This window comes from Aquarana catesbeiana, linkage group LG03 (genome assembly GCF_042186555.1).
Source record: "Aquarana catesbeiana isolate 2022-GZ linkage group LG03, ASM4218655v1, whole genome shotgun sequence".
NCBI lineage: Eukaryota > Metazoa > Chordata > Amphibia > Anura > Ranidae > Aquarana > Aquarana catesbeiana.
Window position 1 is genome coordinate 646,307,797 of NC_133326.1, and position 16,714 is coordinate 646,324,510.

Consider the following 16,714-nt stretch of genomic DNA (forward strand, 5'->3'; position numbering starts at 1 on the left):
GCAATAAAAATGATTGTATTTTAAACATTGTGGTCTCCCTGTGGTACCGAGAAAGTTTTTTGGTGTGTTCTCCTGAACAATGACAGTGTGATTCCCGGTATCAAAGCGTGCCAAGACACCGCCTTGGCCTGAGCCTCATAATTGTATATCTGCTGCGTCAGATATATGGTACTTTTGCCTCTGACTGCTAGTTTCTGGTTAAGTGAGATTTGGTAGAAATCTTGGACACCAGGTATGGGTGAATCACAACATTATGTGCACTACTATGCGCATGTCTTTTGTATAAATTTCAAGAGTGTATTTAGTCATTTTGCTGGTGCTGCCATTTAATTCAAGAAAAAAAAAGGATTCTACTATGCTATTGACCCACCTTCTTGTAGTAACACTAGTGGGGTCTGCAGCACACCTCTTTAAACTCTCTTTGTAGTCCTAGATGCAAATGGCCCAATGTGACCATTCACGTTTAGGAAATATAGATTTCCTGTAAGTAGCTGAGCCAAGTTTGCATGTCTGACTTTCCTCTGGCATTTATGGACAAGAATGAAAAGAGCAGCAGAATTGGAGATTAGATAAATTATAGATTCACAAACTCTGCTTTATTTGGTAAAAAAAAAAGTCCCAATACATTTAAGGGGACACTGGTAAGCCTCATCAGGATTAGAACAACTTTATGGGTCTTTCAATAACAGCATGTGTGACAAACTCTAAATCCTAATGTACCCTTGTCCAGAAAAAGTCAAATTCTTCAAGCTGAACTCGTCAGCCATAACATTTCAGTAGTCTGTGCCCCTCGATAGCAAGGGTTTAATGTGTGATTATTCTACAGGGGTGTATAGCAGAGGAATGCTAATCAGTTTCCTCACTCTCCCACCAGCAATGTGGGTGGGCCGTCAACTGCCAGTCCTGCATTGCACATGATGTTAGGGGAAGCCGCACATCCAGGGAAAAGGTTTGGCTTTGTGCAACAAGTTGTACAGCAGGGAGAAAGCCTGCAGGAGGCAGGAATAAGTATTCCTCAGATTTACACCTACCCTAGGCTAAACCTTCTGTTTGTTTACAGTAGAAGGCCAGCAGGCTGTCAAGTCCCTGCTACCACAGGAAGGAAGCTGTAATTGCAGTGCCTCTAATGTGAACTTTGATGTGCCTTTAGCTACACAGGCCCTTTTAATGCTTGTTTAGAATATGTAAATACATACTTTAATGGTCTTGTCAGTCGGTAAGGAGAATACAAACTCACTTTGGGTGTTCAGCTTCTTTGGATGAGGGATCCTATGTCACGATCTGTTTTGTTGGAATATTCACTGGCTAATTTCCTTTTTTGCAAGACTATTGGGACTTATTCAGTTTCTCACACTGGATCTTTGCCTTAGTTTTTCAAATCTAGATTGCTTTCACCTATGGTTCTGAGATTAAATATTTCATTACCCTTTTAATGTATATTATCAATGTATTTATTTATGCTTTATTACCTATTGTATCTTCAAGTGTTTTATTTATTTTTTTAGCACAATATCAGTGATTTAATGCTCATGCTTTTCACTCATTAGTTCACGGTTATTTTAATTTTTGGAGTTGGAACTCCATTTTTGTTTTTATTTTCAGACTGCTTTCACCATTTCAGGATGTCGATATTTTTCTTTGTTATTTTTTTGGGAATATCAATTGTATGATAGTAGCGCTGCACCTGTATTTCATTTTATGTTTTTGGGTTTTGTATTTCAGACTTTTGGTGCTGGCAGCTCTTTTTACTTGATTTATATCAAGTATAGCATATCTATTTCTAACGCAGCGTTTGGCCTTCTGGCCTTTTTTACCCTATTTTAAAAAGAGATAAGGTTTTAGCAAAGTTACTACCAAATAAACCTACGTTTATATATAAAAAAGCCCCAAAACTCAGAAATAAACATGTACACGTCAATAATCCACCTAAACATAATGTAACATTTTTGGATCAAAAAGATTTTTTTTCAGTGCAAGAGATGCATACCCTGTAAAACCATTTTTGAGGAACCAACTGAGAGTTTATATATAAATTATATGTTTTGTTCCATAATCATTTTTTTCTTGCAGCATCACAATCATTTTTTTCTTGTTTGCGCCGGTGACACACAGTACAAACATGTTTTTGTTAGTGTCTCTGACTTACCAGTTACTCAGGTGTTTCGCCAGAATCAGCAACCATCTAGTGTGGTAACAGAAGTGACGTTCCATCGCCGCCATCTTGGTACAGTCATCCACAGTAAGGCTACAGTTAGAAGTCGGAAAGCGAACATCTTTTTACACCCACCACCCAGTCTTGTATTTTACACTTATTTTTACCAGTAAACTGAGCTGAGCTTATCAGCTCAGTTTACTGGTAAAAATAAGTGTAAAATACAAGACTTCGGCGGGTGTAAAAAGTTTTCCGCTTGATGATTTCTAACTGTAGCCTTACTGTGGATGAGTGCGGGGTGTACTAAGATGGTGACTACAAAACGTCACTTCCGTGCAGTCTCTCCTCTCCCGGAAGTGACATCTGGCTTTAGGGTTGCCACATCATCCCTTTAATCCAGGACACACATTAAGTACACATATTCTGTGGTTGATTAAGGTGGTAATTAAACTCACTTGGTGCCTTATCTGCATTAAATCGGCCTCAGAACCTGTGTAATTAATATATGTCCTGGATTAAAGGGATGATGTGGAAACCCTATCTGGCTTTGGCAAGACGGACCCAACATTACTATGTACAGAGTCAGGTCCGTCCGGATTGGACCAGCATTTGTGACCCCCTGGCAAATCGGCAATTGACCCCCCAGGGAGTCGCGGCCCATGGGTTGAGAACTGCTGGTGTAGAGTTTCTCACTTTCGGGTCATTAGAGAGGACAAAGGGACAATTTTAGGTTTCCTGGAAAGGCTCCTTCACAAGAGCTGTGAAACAGGTAACACCAGAGATTGTTTTTTTTTCCTATATCTGATAAGGCTTTGCTCCCTTACTAACCCCCCCTCCTTTTCTGGTTTCTCTTTCCCATCCTTATAGAAAATGCAATTACAGTTCCTACTCTTTAGTTTCACCCTTTGCTACTTTTCTAGTTTCATAAAAACTTGCTGGCTTGACGAGATTGTTACAGCAGTGCATTATAGCTTTTCATTGGTTCTCAATGTGCTATACAGTCTGGTAAATGGACATTGTGCTTTCATTGTATCCAAGTACAAGCTGAGATATTTGCAATCTTGCACAGTGTCTGTTTAATCACCGTTTTCTTGTCTATTCAAACAACTGTGATGCTACTTATAGTGAGACCTGTATAATACATTCCTGGAATCTCATTCAAGTCTACAAATGCATCCACCACATCTAACGATTGGTAAGCTGCAATATATGACATTTTTTGTTTTGGGTTTAATACTGCTTTAGAGGCCCTCTTTTTGTACTTGAGTCTTTTGTTGTGCTATTGAGTCTGCAGGCCAATAATACGGAAAATCGATATCAAATACTTATGCCGCGTACACACGAGCGGACTTTTCAACCGGACTGGTCCAACGAACTATCCAACGGACTTTCGGCGGACTTCCAATGGACTTTCCCAACGAACAGACTTGCCTACACAAGATCACACCAAAGTCCGACGGATTTGTACGTGATGACGTACGACCGGACTAAAATAAGGAAGTTGATAGCCAGTAGCTAATTGCTGCCCTAGCTTCGGTTTTAGTCCGTCGGACTAGCATACAGACGAGCGGATTTTTCGATCGGACTCGAGTCCGTCGGAAAGATTTGAAACATGTTTTATTTCTAGGTCCGTCGGACTTTTGGGGAAAAAAAGTCCGCTGGAGCCCACACACGATCGAATTGTCTGACGGAGTCCGGTCCGCCGGACCAAGTCTGCCGGAAAGTCCGCTCGTGTGTACGCGGCATTACTGTTATTTTCCTTTCCTGGCCTGTCCTCACGTCAGCATACAATGGGTTAATGCCTCATCTGGCGCCCACAGGACCACCTCTTACTAGCTAATAAAATGACAGCCCCTCCCCCACTAAGGTGTTCAATAATCCAACCTGCGACAGGCCACTAGAAAGGGAGTCCTGTGCTGATGTGAGTACAGGGCCAGGCCAGGAAAGGAAAATCTTGGACACCAGGTATGGGTGAATCACAACATTATGTGCACTACTATGCGCATGTCTTTTGTATAAATTTCAAGAGTGTATTTAGTCATTTTGCTGGTGCTGCCATTTAATTCAAGAAAAAAAAAGGATTCTACTATGCTATTGACCCACCTTCTTGTAGTAACACTAGTGGGGTCTGCAGCACACCTCTTTAAACTCTCTCTGTAGTCCTAGATGCAAATGGCCCAATGTGACCATTCACGTTTAGGAAATATAGATTTCCTGTAAGTAGCTGAGCCAAGTTTGCATGTCTGACTTTCCTCTGGTATTTATGGACAAGAATGAAAAGAGCAGCAGAATTGGAGATTAGATAAATTATAGATTCACAAATTTTTTTGGTAAAAAAAAAAGTCCCAATACATTTAAGGGGAGACAGGTAAGCCTCATCAGGATTAGAACAACTTTATGGGTCTTTCAATAACAGCATGTGTGAAACTCTAAACCCTAAAGTACACTTGTCCATAAAAAGTCAAATTCTTCAAGCTGAACTCAAGCCAACCATAACATTTCAGTAGTCTGTGCCCCTCGATAGCAAGGGTTTAATGTGTGATTATTCTATAGGGGTGCATAGCAGAGGAATGCTAATCAGTTTCGTCACTCTCCCACCAGCAATGTGGGTGGGCCGTCAACTGCCGGTCCTGCATTGCACATGATGTTAGGGGAAGCCGCACATCCAGGGAAAAGGTTTGGCTTTGTGCAAAAAGTTGTACAGCAGGGAGAAAGCCTGCAGGCGGCAGGAATAAGTATTCCTCAGATTTACACCTACCCTAGGCTAAACCTTCTGTTTGTTTACAGTAGAAGGCCAGCAGGCTTCCAAGTCCCTGCTACCACAGGAAGGAAGCTGTAATTGCAGTGCCTCTAATGTGAACTTTGATGTGCCTTTAGCTACAGAGGCCCTTTTAATGCTTGTTTAGAATATGTAAATACATACTTTAATGTCCATAGTCAGGGCAGAGATGTACTTTAAGATAAAATCACATGAGCGGCTGTGTATGGACAAACAAATGTTGTATAGGCCTGCTGAAGTAGATTTCTTCTTGATCAAATTGGTCTCCACCTAGCCTCCAGCCCAAGTAGGACATGCAAAACTTCCTGATTACCAAATTCAATCTTCAAACCTACCGGTGTCTGTTTTGGGAGGACTTATCCTTAGAAAGTATTTCTCCTTCCTCCCCTATTTTTGTCTTTGGTTACTTAACAAATCCATGTTTTTTTATCCCAGAAGTCTAACCATACATTTCGTAATTGATCTCTCTCATAATGGTGAACTATGACAACACTACAAAAAGTGCGGGCATCATAATCAATCTTATATCCATGAAAAAGGTTTTTTGGTGACCTGGTGGGTGGAATGTTCAGTCTATACAAACACAATCCTATATAGGCATCTTCAGTGCTAATAATAGGGATTCCCTGAGCCACCTGATAGATCTTTTTTGCCATATCTCCTGAGAACACATAACCGGGACCAGAAGGGTAAGGTGGATAGGTGTCTCCAGGGTAAAGTTCCTCTGGTACATACCATTTGCTCTTTTTGTCTCTTATAGGTCCTGTATAAGAGACTAGAAATCCGGTCAAATAATTTTTACGTGCTGGAAGTTCCGGGTGTAAAAGATGATGGACGAGGTAGTTTACATTGAGAAACACATCACTGTCTAGCTTCATTACATAGCTGGCATTGGAGCAGAATGTTGTTACCCATTCCATCCCCATTAGAATTTTTAGAGTTAAATTAGTATAAGTGTCCAGAAAGTCTTGTTGTACAATGTCACCATACCTAGCGCTCTCCTCCTCTAGCAGCCTTTGTACAGCACTGGTCATTACAGGTGGTTGTCCAATCAGGAAAAGCCTTATGATATCAATGTCTTTATAGTTGCTTAGATCTCCCCAGGTTTCACGTATTATCTTTCTAGATATCACATCGTGGCTCTCAGCAGTCACCAAGAGGACCAGGAATGGATTCCGTCCCTGGCATTTCTCTGGCTGGTTAATCAGGAACTTATATGGGTAAGGGTATGGAGGAGCCATAGGATGGCCAATGGTGGAAGATGAAGAGTTCAAGATAATAATCCTGTGTGAGAAGGAAAGCAGAGTCCAGCTGTGGAAAAACCAGTGCACGCTGTCCAAGATGCCATTTTGTCCTTGATAGAGAGCAAAGAAACACAAAAATCCTACAATAATCACAGCTAGTTTTGTAAGTCGGTAAGCACTTAGTTTCCTCATCATGATGGAATCTAGAAAACAAACAAAAAAATGTACAATATTAAAAGCAATCAAAAGGGATAACTTATACAAACCTAGCTTTTGGTCATCACCAGATGAAATGTTTAGGTCTTGCACAGCATATTTTCACATCTTCAGCAGTTCTTTTCACCAAACTGACTATAGGGTAACATGAAATTCGGGACCATTAAACACTACAGCGGACCAATGTAACTATGTAAAAATATGCATAAAGTACCTAGAATTCTTCTTTTTAGTGTCTAGCTTAAAAACAAATAGGTTTTACAGTTTTACACCTATTTTAAGAATCAAGGCAAATAGTTTTGTCTTTTCATGAAATCCATCCATCTATCTTTAGAAGAAACTAGCAAAAATGTGCTCAGACTACAAAAGGGCACATCACTGCATTGGCGGATAGAAGTCTGCATGGGTACAGTGATTGCAAGTGCTGAGGCATGCGTCAGTGAAGTGGCAGCAACTACAGAGGTGGGTATTGGTGCAAGGGTGAGTTAAAGGAGAACTGAAGTTCCGGTGTAAAAAACAGTGAGCAGGCAGGCTTCTATTGCAGAAGAGACATGCACCGTCTCTTATGCAATACAATGCCCCTACATGGCTGCTTGCTGTCTTCTCTGATGCAGTAAATCGAGCTGCACAGCTCAGCTTACAAGGCCAGGCTGGTCTCTGAGTGCAGTGATGACCAGCTCCTGTGCTAACCCAAGAGTGACGCCATCCCCCGCTGGCCAACGAAGAGGCTTCCAGCGAGGGACTGTTGGACAGGAAAGTATTCACCTGTTAGTTCCACTTTAAGCGGGGGCATGTGGGAGAGGTGGTGAAAGCAGGGGAGAGGAAGGAGAGAAGGTGCAGTGGCAAGACCGGAGGTTAGTGGTTAGGTTTCAGGCATGGTGGTAAGGGGAATGCAAGCATAGTGCTGATGGGGGAGGTGAGGGGTGCAGCATGGTGGTAAGTGGTGCTGTGGAGTGGTCAGCTGCAACTCCACATGCTGTCCTCATAGACAGCAGTAGAGGTTGGGTGGGGTGTTGATGGTGAGCTCCCAGGCCTGAAATGACAGTACCTGTGTAAGCCACAGCAAAAGCCAGGGGGTGGGGAGGAGGTGTATCTGACGGGCCAGAAAATTGAGGGTCACATCCCATTGAAACATAGACTAACCTGCTGCAGATACAACAAAAATTGAGTGTTTTCACACCCCCGGGAATTTTTTATTGTCACATATTATAACACCTCAATTAAAATAACAGACAAGTGTTAAAGGAAGTAATCATAACAACAACTTGGGTATAATATTCTCATAATCTGACACGTTTTTGAGACTATGCTTTAAGAAAACAGAGAAGGTACAGAAGCTGAAACAAATAGGCAAAAACATATCACAATTAATGATGTTCAGCGATAATAAAAAAGATCAGCTTTAACCAGTGTGTTGTACACTTACAAGCCAAGGGATCACTGATTAAAGCACTTTGCACTAGGGGAACGCCCACTCACTACCATGCAGCAGGTCCAGGGACATCTTGCTTGACATGATCACAAGCGCCACTCTTATATGTATATATATATATATATATATACACACACACACACACACACACAGTATATACAGTGGGGGAAAAATTGATTCATCCCCCTCCAGATTTTGTAAGTTTGCCCACTTATGCCCCGTACACACGGTCGGACTTTCTGATGTAAAATGTGCGATCAAAGCTTGTTGTCGGAAATTCCGACCGTGTGTAGGCTCCATCGGACAGTTTCCAAGGGAATTTCCGGCGCACAAAATTTGAGATCTGGTTCTCAAATTTTCCGACAACAAAATCCGTTTGCGAAATTCCGATCATGTGTACACAATTCCACGCATGCTCGAAATCAAGCAGAAGAGCAGCACTGGCTATTGAACTTCATTTTTCTCGGCTCGTCATGTTGTACGTCACCGCGTTCTTGACGTTCGGAATTTCCGACCAACTTTGTGTGACTGTGTGTATGCAAGACAAGTTTGAGCCAACATCCGTCGGAAAAAATCCACGGATTTTGTTGTCGGAATGTCTAATCAATGTCCGATCGTGTGTACGGGCCATTACAAAGAAATGAAGGGTCTATAATTCTTTTCATAGGTGTATTTTTTTTCAATAGAATTTATTGAAGAATATATATTACAAAGATATAGTGAGAGTGACAGGTGGAGGTCCATGTGCACTAGATATACAATTTTTCAGAGTGCTGTTTACAGAAAATCAAATTGTAATATTGTTTACAAAAGTTCAAACAGTAACACTAACAATAGTAAGACCTTGCCAGTAGGGTGTAACAAAGCACTCTTATGCCGTGTACACACGGTCGGACTTTTCGACCGGACTGGTCCGACGGACCGAATACGGCGGCAAATCCGACCGTGTGTGGGCTCCATCGGACCTGCAGCGGACTTTTTCGGTCAAAAATCTGACGGACTTTAGATTTGGAACATGTTTCAAATTTGTCCGATGGACTCGAGTCCGGTCGAAAAATCCGCTCGTCTGTATGCTAGTCCGACGGACGAAAACCGACGCTAGGGCAGCTATTGGCTACCGGCTATCAACTTCCTTATTTTAGTCCGGTCGTACGTCATCATGTACGAATCCATCGGACTTTGGTGTGATCGTATGTAGGCAAGTCCGTTTGTTCAAAAGTCCGTCGGAAGTCCGTCAAAAGTCCGTCGGAAAGTCCGCCCGTGTGTACGCGGCATTAGAGAGTGAGTAAATAGGTACGTCTTTTAAGTAAAGTAAGCGAATAAGTATTGGCAGAGTATTGGCAGAGTATTGCACAGTGTTGCAGAGTATTGCACAGTGTTGCAGAGTATTGGCAGAGTATTGCACAGTGTTTCAGAGTATTGCATATTATTGGCACAGAGCAGCGCTGTGGGCACTAAACATCCAGCCCACAGCGCTGCTGCAATCTCTCCCCCTCTCCCCTCACACTGTACTGATCGGTACAGAGAGGGGAGGGAGGAACCCGCGTCATGACGTGACGCCGGTTTGTTTACAAGTGATCGCTCCGTCATTTGACAGAACGATCACGTGGTAAACGGCCGCTATTAGTGGCTATTTACCGTGATCTGGCGGTCAGATGTTCCTGGGTGCACGCCCTGGGGGGCGCACGGGAGCAACATTCTGAAAGGAGGTCCCACGGATGTCAACCCAGAATAATCCGACCGCGCTGTAGCCGTCTTTCGGCTATTGCCCAGTCCGCAAGTGGTTAAAGCTTGAAACTGCAATTTTGCAAGAATGTACAAGAAAACTGCTTGCACAGCATATCTATCTATCTATCTATCTATCTATCTATCTATCTATCTATCTATCTATCTATCTATCTATCTATCTATCTATCTATCTATCTATCTATCTATCTATCTATCTATCTATCTATATATCTATCTATATAGAGAGAGAGAGTTGTGGTTTGGTTTGTCCTTTCCTGTTCCCTGTTCTATAGGCCATGGGACAGGATACATGACTTATGACTCATAACAGTCTGTTACCAATGGTTTGTTTGGTGACTATGATCCCAACTGCCTTGAGATCATTCACAAGCTCCTGCCATGTAGTTCTGGGCTGATCCCTCACTTTTCTCATGATCATCCTTACCCCATGAGGCAAAATCTTGCATGAAGCTCCAGATCGAGGGCGATTGATAATTGATAACATTTGTATTCTGTGTATTTTCTGGATTTTCTGGTTGATATTCTGTCTCTATCATTTAAAATACACCTATGATAACAATTATAGACCCTTCATTTCTTTATAATTGGGAAAACTTACAAAATAAGCAGGGGGATCAAATAAATGTTTTCGCCACTGTAGTTGTAAAGGCCACACTAAAGCTATATCATGACACCAGTTAACTTGTCATAGTCAAACAAATAACTCTAAAGATAAAAGCAGTGTTCAGGATGTCAAATAAACACTATAACAAATTGAGCTCTTTGGACGTATGTCCAAAGAGTGAACCCTTAAAGTGGTTGTAAACCCTTACAGACCACTTTTTACTACAGGTAAGCCTATAATAAGGTTTACCTGTAGCTACCCCAGATATCTCCTAAACCTGCACGGTTTAGGAGATATCCCCTGTATCAGCGTGTGCTGATGTCATAGGCACATGTGCACTGAAGCAATGGCACGTTCGTCTCATCTGATCTGGTAGCATATAATGGACGTCACACGTCCCGCGGTCCCGGCATTGGACCAGTGGGACTTCCATCATGGGTGCTGCAGGCTCCAGAAGGCGGGACTTGCTATGTCACTTGGCCACGCTCAGAGTCAGATCGGTCTCCGCTCCGGCTTGGGGCTGATGATAGAATTGTGAATGCCCGAGACCCAGGGCTTTTTGGGGCCCACTCTGGGCTTCAGCCCCCCTCCCGATGTGCACTAGAACAATGCAAGCACCGGTCCCAGTGCCTGCCGTTCACGGTGGCCACGGTGAACCTAGGAGACACAAGTTGAAGAGTGTCTCTGTGGTTGCCGTGGGTGGATGCAAACCCTGGCTGTCCCAGGTCAATATGACCTGGGAGAGTGGGCTGCAACCCCAATGGCATGGGCGGCCACACATCTCGACTATGCCGATCATGGCGTCACACAGCTAATGCCCCCAGTGGCCAAAGGAGGAACTGTGGTCAGAAATCCTGGTCACAAATGAGGGGAAACACACATTATATATAATATATATATATATATATATATATATATATATATATATATATATACACATATATACATACACAGTGGAGACGGAAAGTATTCAGACCCCCATAAATTTTTCACTCTTTTTTATATTGCAGCCATTTGCTAAAATCATTTAAGTTCATTTTTTTTCCTCATTAATGTACACACAGCACCCCATATTGACAGAAAAACACAGAATTGTTGACATTTTTGCAGATTTATTAAAAAAGAAAAACTGAAATATCACATGGTCCTAAGTATTCAGACTATTCAGACCCTTTGCTGTGACACTCATGTATTTAACTCAGGTGCTGTCCATTTCTTCTGATGATCCTTGAGATGGTTCTACACCTTTATTTGAGTCCAACTGTGTTTGGTTATACTGATTGGACTTGATTAGGAAAGCCACACACCTGTCTATACAATACCTTACAGCTCACAGTGCATGTCAGAGCAAATTAGAATCATGAGGTCAAAGGAACTGCCTGAAGAGCTCAGAGACAAAATTGTGGCAAGGCACAGATCTGGCCAAGGTTACAAAAAAAATTCTGCTGCACTTAATTCCTAAGAGCACAGTGGCCTCCATAATCCTTAAATGGAAGACGTTTGGGATGACCAGAACCCTTCCTAGAGCGGGCCTTCCGGCCAAACTGAGCTATCGGGGGAGAAGAGCCTTGGTGAGAAAGGTAAAGAAGAACCCAAAGATCACTGTGGCTGAGCTCCTGAGATGCAGTCGGGAGATGGGAGAAAGTTGTAGAAAGTCAACCATCACTGCAGCCCCCCACCAGTCTGGGGTTTATGGCAGAATGGCCCGGCGGAAGCCTCTCCTCAGTGCAAGACACATGAAAGCCTGCATGGAGTTTGCTAAAAAACACCTGAAGGACGCCAAGATGGTGAGAAATAAGATTCTCTGGTCTGATGAGACCAGGATAGAAATTTTTGGCCTTAATTCCAAGCGGTATGTGTGGAGAAAACCAGGCACTGCTCATCAGCTGTCCAATACAGTCCCAACAGTGAAGCATGGTGGTGGCAGCATCATGCTGTGGGGGCGTTTTTCAGCTGCAGGGACAGGACGACTGGTTGCAATCGAGGGAAAGATGAATGCGGCCAAGTACAGGGATATCCCGGAGGAAAACCTTCTCCAGAGTGCTCAGGACCTCAGACTGGGCTGAAGGTTTACCTTCCAACAAGACAATGACCCTAAGCACACAGCTAAAATAACGAAGGATTGGCTTCCTAACAACTCTGTGACTGTTCTTGAATGGCCCAGCCAGAGCCCTGACTTAAACCCAATTGAGTATCTCTGGAGAGACCTAAAAATGGCTGTCCACCAACGTTTACCATCCAACCTGACAGAACTGGAGAGGATCTGCAAGGAGGAATGGCAGAGGATCCCCATATCCAGGTGTGAAAAACGTGTTGCATCTTTCCCCAAAAAACTCATGGCTGTATTAGATCAAATGGGTGCATCTACTAAATCCTGAGCAAAGGTCTGAATACTTGTGATACCATGTGATATTTCAGTTTTTCTTTTTTAATAAATCTGCAAAAATGTCAAGAATTCTGTGTTTTTGTGTCAATATGAGGTGCTGTGTGTACATTAATGAGGAAAAAAAATGAACTTAAATGATTTTAGCAAATGGCTGCAATATAACAAAGAGTGAAAAATGTAAGGGGGTCTGAATACTTTCCATCCCCACTGTGTATATATATATATATATATATATATATATATATATATATATATATATATACACACACACACACATACACACACATACACCATATAATGTAACCGTGCCAGAAAATGACATTCTTAGCAGGTAAAATGGCTCAAATCTAGAAGTCCAATACAAGTTGGATAAATGCTATACTGACACGTACTCATTAATTGAACATTGACTTTAAAAGGCATTTCATGTTTGGATCTATTTAGCGATTTTTAGGCAGGAAAAATCTCATGTATGTTTGAAAGCGGTCAGAGCAGCAGTATGTATACACATCTGTGGTCTCTGTAATTTAATGCATTGACAGTAGGCGACATATATCATATGATGTTAGTGCTTAGCCAGGGGTCAATGCAGCCATCGCACAGGTCCCTCAGAGGAAGGGCTGGTATGATAGCACCTCATTGATGCCCGGTGGCTTTGTCGCTTCAAGACGCTCAATCCAGAATGTCTCCTTCTGGAGAATGCGTTTGTCCCAGTTGCCGCCATGCGGATCCTCAGGTATCACTTCCAAAACAATGAAGTTGACAAGGGTGGTTTCAAATATATGGTACAGGCCCAAGTGGCTCGGTGCACCAGCGGCCGGGCTGAGTGCCGTCAGACGCCAGTTTGACCGAGCTCAGTCGAGGTATACAAATAGCCTGGATAGGACATCATTCCCTGGGGGTTTTGAGGGAAGGAGGTGTCCACCATACCCCGTGGAACAGCAAATAGGCAGCCCCATACTCGGGACCCGGAACCACCGCAATTCCAGGTACTTTGCCATGCACCATGCTCTGGTATCAGCTAAGTAGTTACTTTGGCACCAGTGTGTGTTTATATCTTCCCTGTCCTCACAGCATCCCTGTCTCCTCTGCCCTTTAGGAAGTGGAAGTGGATGTAAAAGCTTGATGGTGTAGGATGTGCGCACATGTTCTGTGTAAGCGCACGCACGACTGAATCCCTCTATCTCGGATCAGTGAACTAAGATATTTTTTGGTTTGTCAGTTATCTTTCTTTCTCAGCCCAAGTTACTTGTTAAGTGTGTCATCACATGTTAAAGACCCTTGGAGGACCAACTCTATGTTTTTTTCTATAGATTGGGAAAGTACCAGTGGCGGGTGCGTCCATTGAGGGTGCAGGAGCGCCGCCCCCTCTCTCCTGCACCCATCAATCTTCAATAGATAGATTCATGCATTGCATGAATCTATCTATTGTCGCCGCTGCCGCCCCCTATTAAGGTGTCCAGCCCCTTGTTGGGCACCGGGGATCTGCTTATGTAGTGCTGTGTTAAGGAATCAAATAAATCACTTCCCTAACACTGACCCGCCTCTCAGCCAATCAGATGCACCGGGTCTGGTTACCTGTCACCTGATTGGCTGAAGTGACAGGCGCTGTGATTGGATGCCTATCAGGTGTCCAATCATAGCAGAAGAGGACAGGAGAAGACATCGAGGACTTGGAAGGAGCGTGGAGGAATAAGCTGACCTGAGACAGGTAAGTGCCGGGCTTGGGGACACTGGCAGAATTTGATGGGGCAAACTGGCGGCAATTGATGGGGCAAACTGGCGGCAATTGATGGGGCACACTAGCGGCAATTGATGGTTACAGTGGCTGCGCTTGATGGCACAGTAGTGGCAATTTATGGGTACAGTGGCTGCGTTTGATGGGCACAGTGGCTGCATTTGATGGGCACAGTGGCTGCATTTGATGGGCACAGTGATGGCAATTTATGGGTACAGTGGCTGTGTTTGATGGTACAGTGGCTCCGTTTGATGGGCACAGTGGCTGCGTTTGATGGGCACAGTGGCTGCATTTGATGGGCACAGTGGCGGCAATTAATGGGCACAGTAGCTGCGTTTGATGGGCACAGTGAGGCTGCAATTGATTTTTTTTTTTTTTTTTAAGTTTGCGCCCCCAAAAATTTTGAGCACCAGCTACCACTGGAAAGTACCTGTTTTAAGGTGATGTGAACAGTAGTGGCTACATATCAATTGATATGCGAGTATGGGACCTAGAATTATAGCTTATTCAAATTCTAATTTTAATTGAAGTAATTGTTAATACTTTTCAAATGCTCTTTATGTTCAGTTACCTTGTACATCCCCACATCCTGACACATGTGCCTATTCTGTGGCTGTCGACCAGCACCAGTGTCCCCAGTTGTCACATCCTTTCGGAAGGGGCCGTCTTGCGGTCACGATCCTCCTGGCGTAGGTGAGCGCTGAAACTCTTTGTTTAAGCACCATACTATTGAACTATTGAGTTCATGTATAGTTTTGTATACATATGCACACTTATATCTTGGTACAAAAATTGTGTACTGTATTCTAATTAAAGTATGTTTTTCGAACTAGAATTATTGAAGCGACAGTTCAGGTCACGAAACATGTAGAGTGAGCAATTCTTTTTAAACTATGAGGACTGTGGGAACAACCAAGAGGAATACATACATCGCAGTGTGGACATTTTCTCAGTATTGCTCCACAGGAAGTATATGACTCAAGTATATCTCTAGACCACAGAGGTGAACTGGGTAGAGCCAATAACCTAATTTGAGAGAACACTGGAGAGTACAGAGGAAGTTATGAGCTCACTGGATTTTTGCAGGGTCAACAGGTATTTTTGCTTTTAAATCGAACAATACTTTCAATGGTATATTTACCAGACCAAAAGGGAGCAAATAATAAAAATGTATGGTTGACGTATATCTATACTTCACTAGTAACTAAATATTGCAAAAAGAATGCCCGCAACTCGATTGCTTCTTCTTAAATCTTTATTGAGCACAAACAGCAGTGTGACATCAAATGCTAACATGTTTCGGCAAAAGCCCTCCTCATAGCATACAGATTTACAATAAAATCAAGTTTATATAGGAAAAGGTGTCCATTTCTAGACATGTTTGGTTTGTTTCGTTCCAAATTGAAATTTGGGCGAATTTTAGTTTTTTGGAAATTTGGATGTATCCGAATTTCCGAATTACAATTTAAACATCCGAAATAACGAAAAAAAATAAATTCAGACAAAATTCGAATTCAAAGAGTTTTCAAATTCGAATAGTTTTCAAATTCAAACAGTTTTCGAATTTGAATAGCTTTCAAGTTTCCAAAGAGAATAAAATAGCATAGAAAGAAAATAGAAAAGAATAAAACAGAAAATAAAGGAATATAATATAATAGAGTAAAACAGAACAAAATAGAATAGAAAATAAAAGAAAAGAATAGGCTAGAATATAATAGAAACAAATAGAATAGAATATAATAGCATAGAAAGAATATAATCTTCTGAAATTCGAATTTCAAAAAGAAATACATTTGAATTCATAAGAAAATAATAGAAAAAGAAGAGAATAGAAAAAAGAATAGAATAGACTATAATAGAATAGAAAAGAAAAGGATTTAAAAAAAACAATAGAATAGAATAGAAAGAATAGAACCATTCCCCAAAATTCTAATAGAATCAATTTGAATGTGAATAGAATAGACCCTTCCCAGGGACACATTGAGAGCCCACACTTTGTGGTTTTACCCAAAGAAGGGAAGGATCCATTACGCTGTCAAAATTATAGACCAATTTCCCTATTAAATGTTGACTTAAAAATTTTCACGAAAATCCTCTCTATGCGGTTGATTAATTTGATCCCATTATTGATTCATTCCGACAAAGTAGGATTTGTTCTGACGAAAGAGGCGCAGGACAACACAACAAAGGCGATCAATCTGATTCAGGCAGCAAGAATACGGAAGATCCCTCTGCTGCTCCTCTCGACGGACGCCGAAAAGGCGCTCGATAGGGTGAGCTGGCCTTTCCTATTTGAAACCCTAAGATGCATTGGTTTGAAAGACCGAATGATGAGTTGGATATATGCCATATATTCCTGTCCTTCAGCTCAGGTCAAGGTCAATGGCTATCTCTCGTCAACGTTTAACATATTG

The 16,714-nt window shown here is 42.2% G+C and overlaps 1 protein-coding gene across 4 annotated transcripts in view; it reads right to left on the reverse strand.

Moving 5' to 3' along the window:
• Positions 1 to 4,530: 4,530 nt before the first annotated feature.
• The window catches only part of LOC141133303 (beta-1,3-galactosyltransferase 2-like), a 480,268-nt gene continuing 468,084 nt past the window's right edge, over positions 4,531 to 16,714 (reverse strand). For all 4 annotated transcript variants that reach the window (XM_073622588.1, XM_073622586.1, XM_073622589.1 and 1 more), the window contains one exon: positions 4,531 to 6,378. In XM_073622588.1, the coding sequence (XP_073478689.1) occupies positions 5,339 to 6,370 (1,032 nt within the window). In that variant the 5' untranslated portion in view covers positions 6,371 to 6,378 and the 3' untranslated portion in view covers positions 4,531 to 5,338. The remainder of the gene's footprint in view (positions 6,379 to 16,714) is intronic.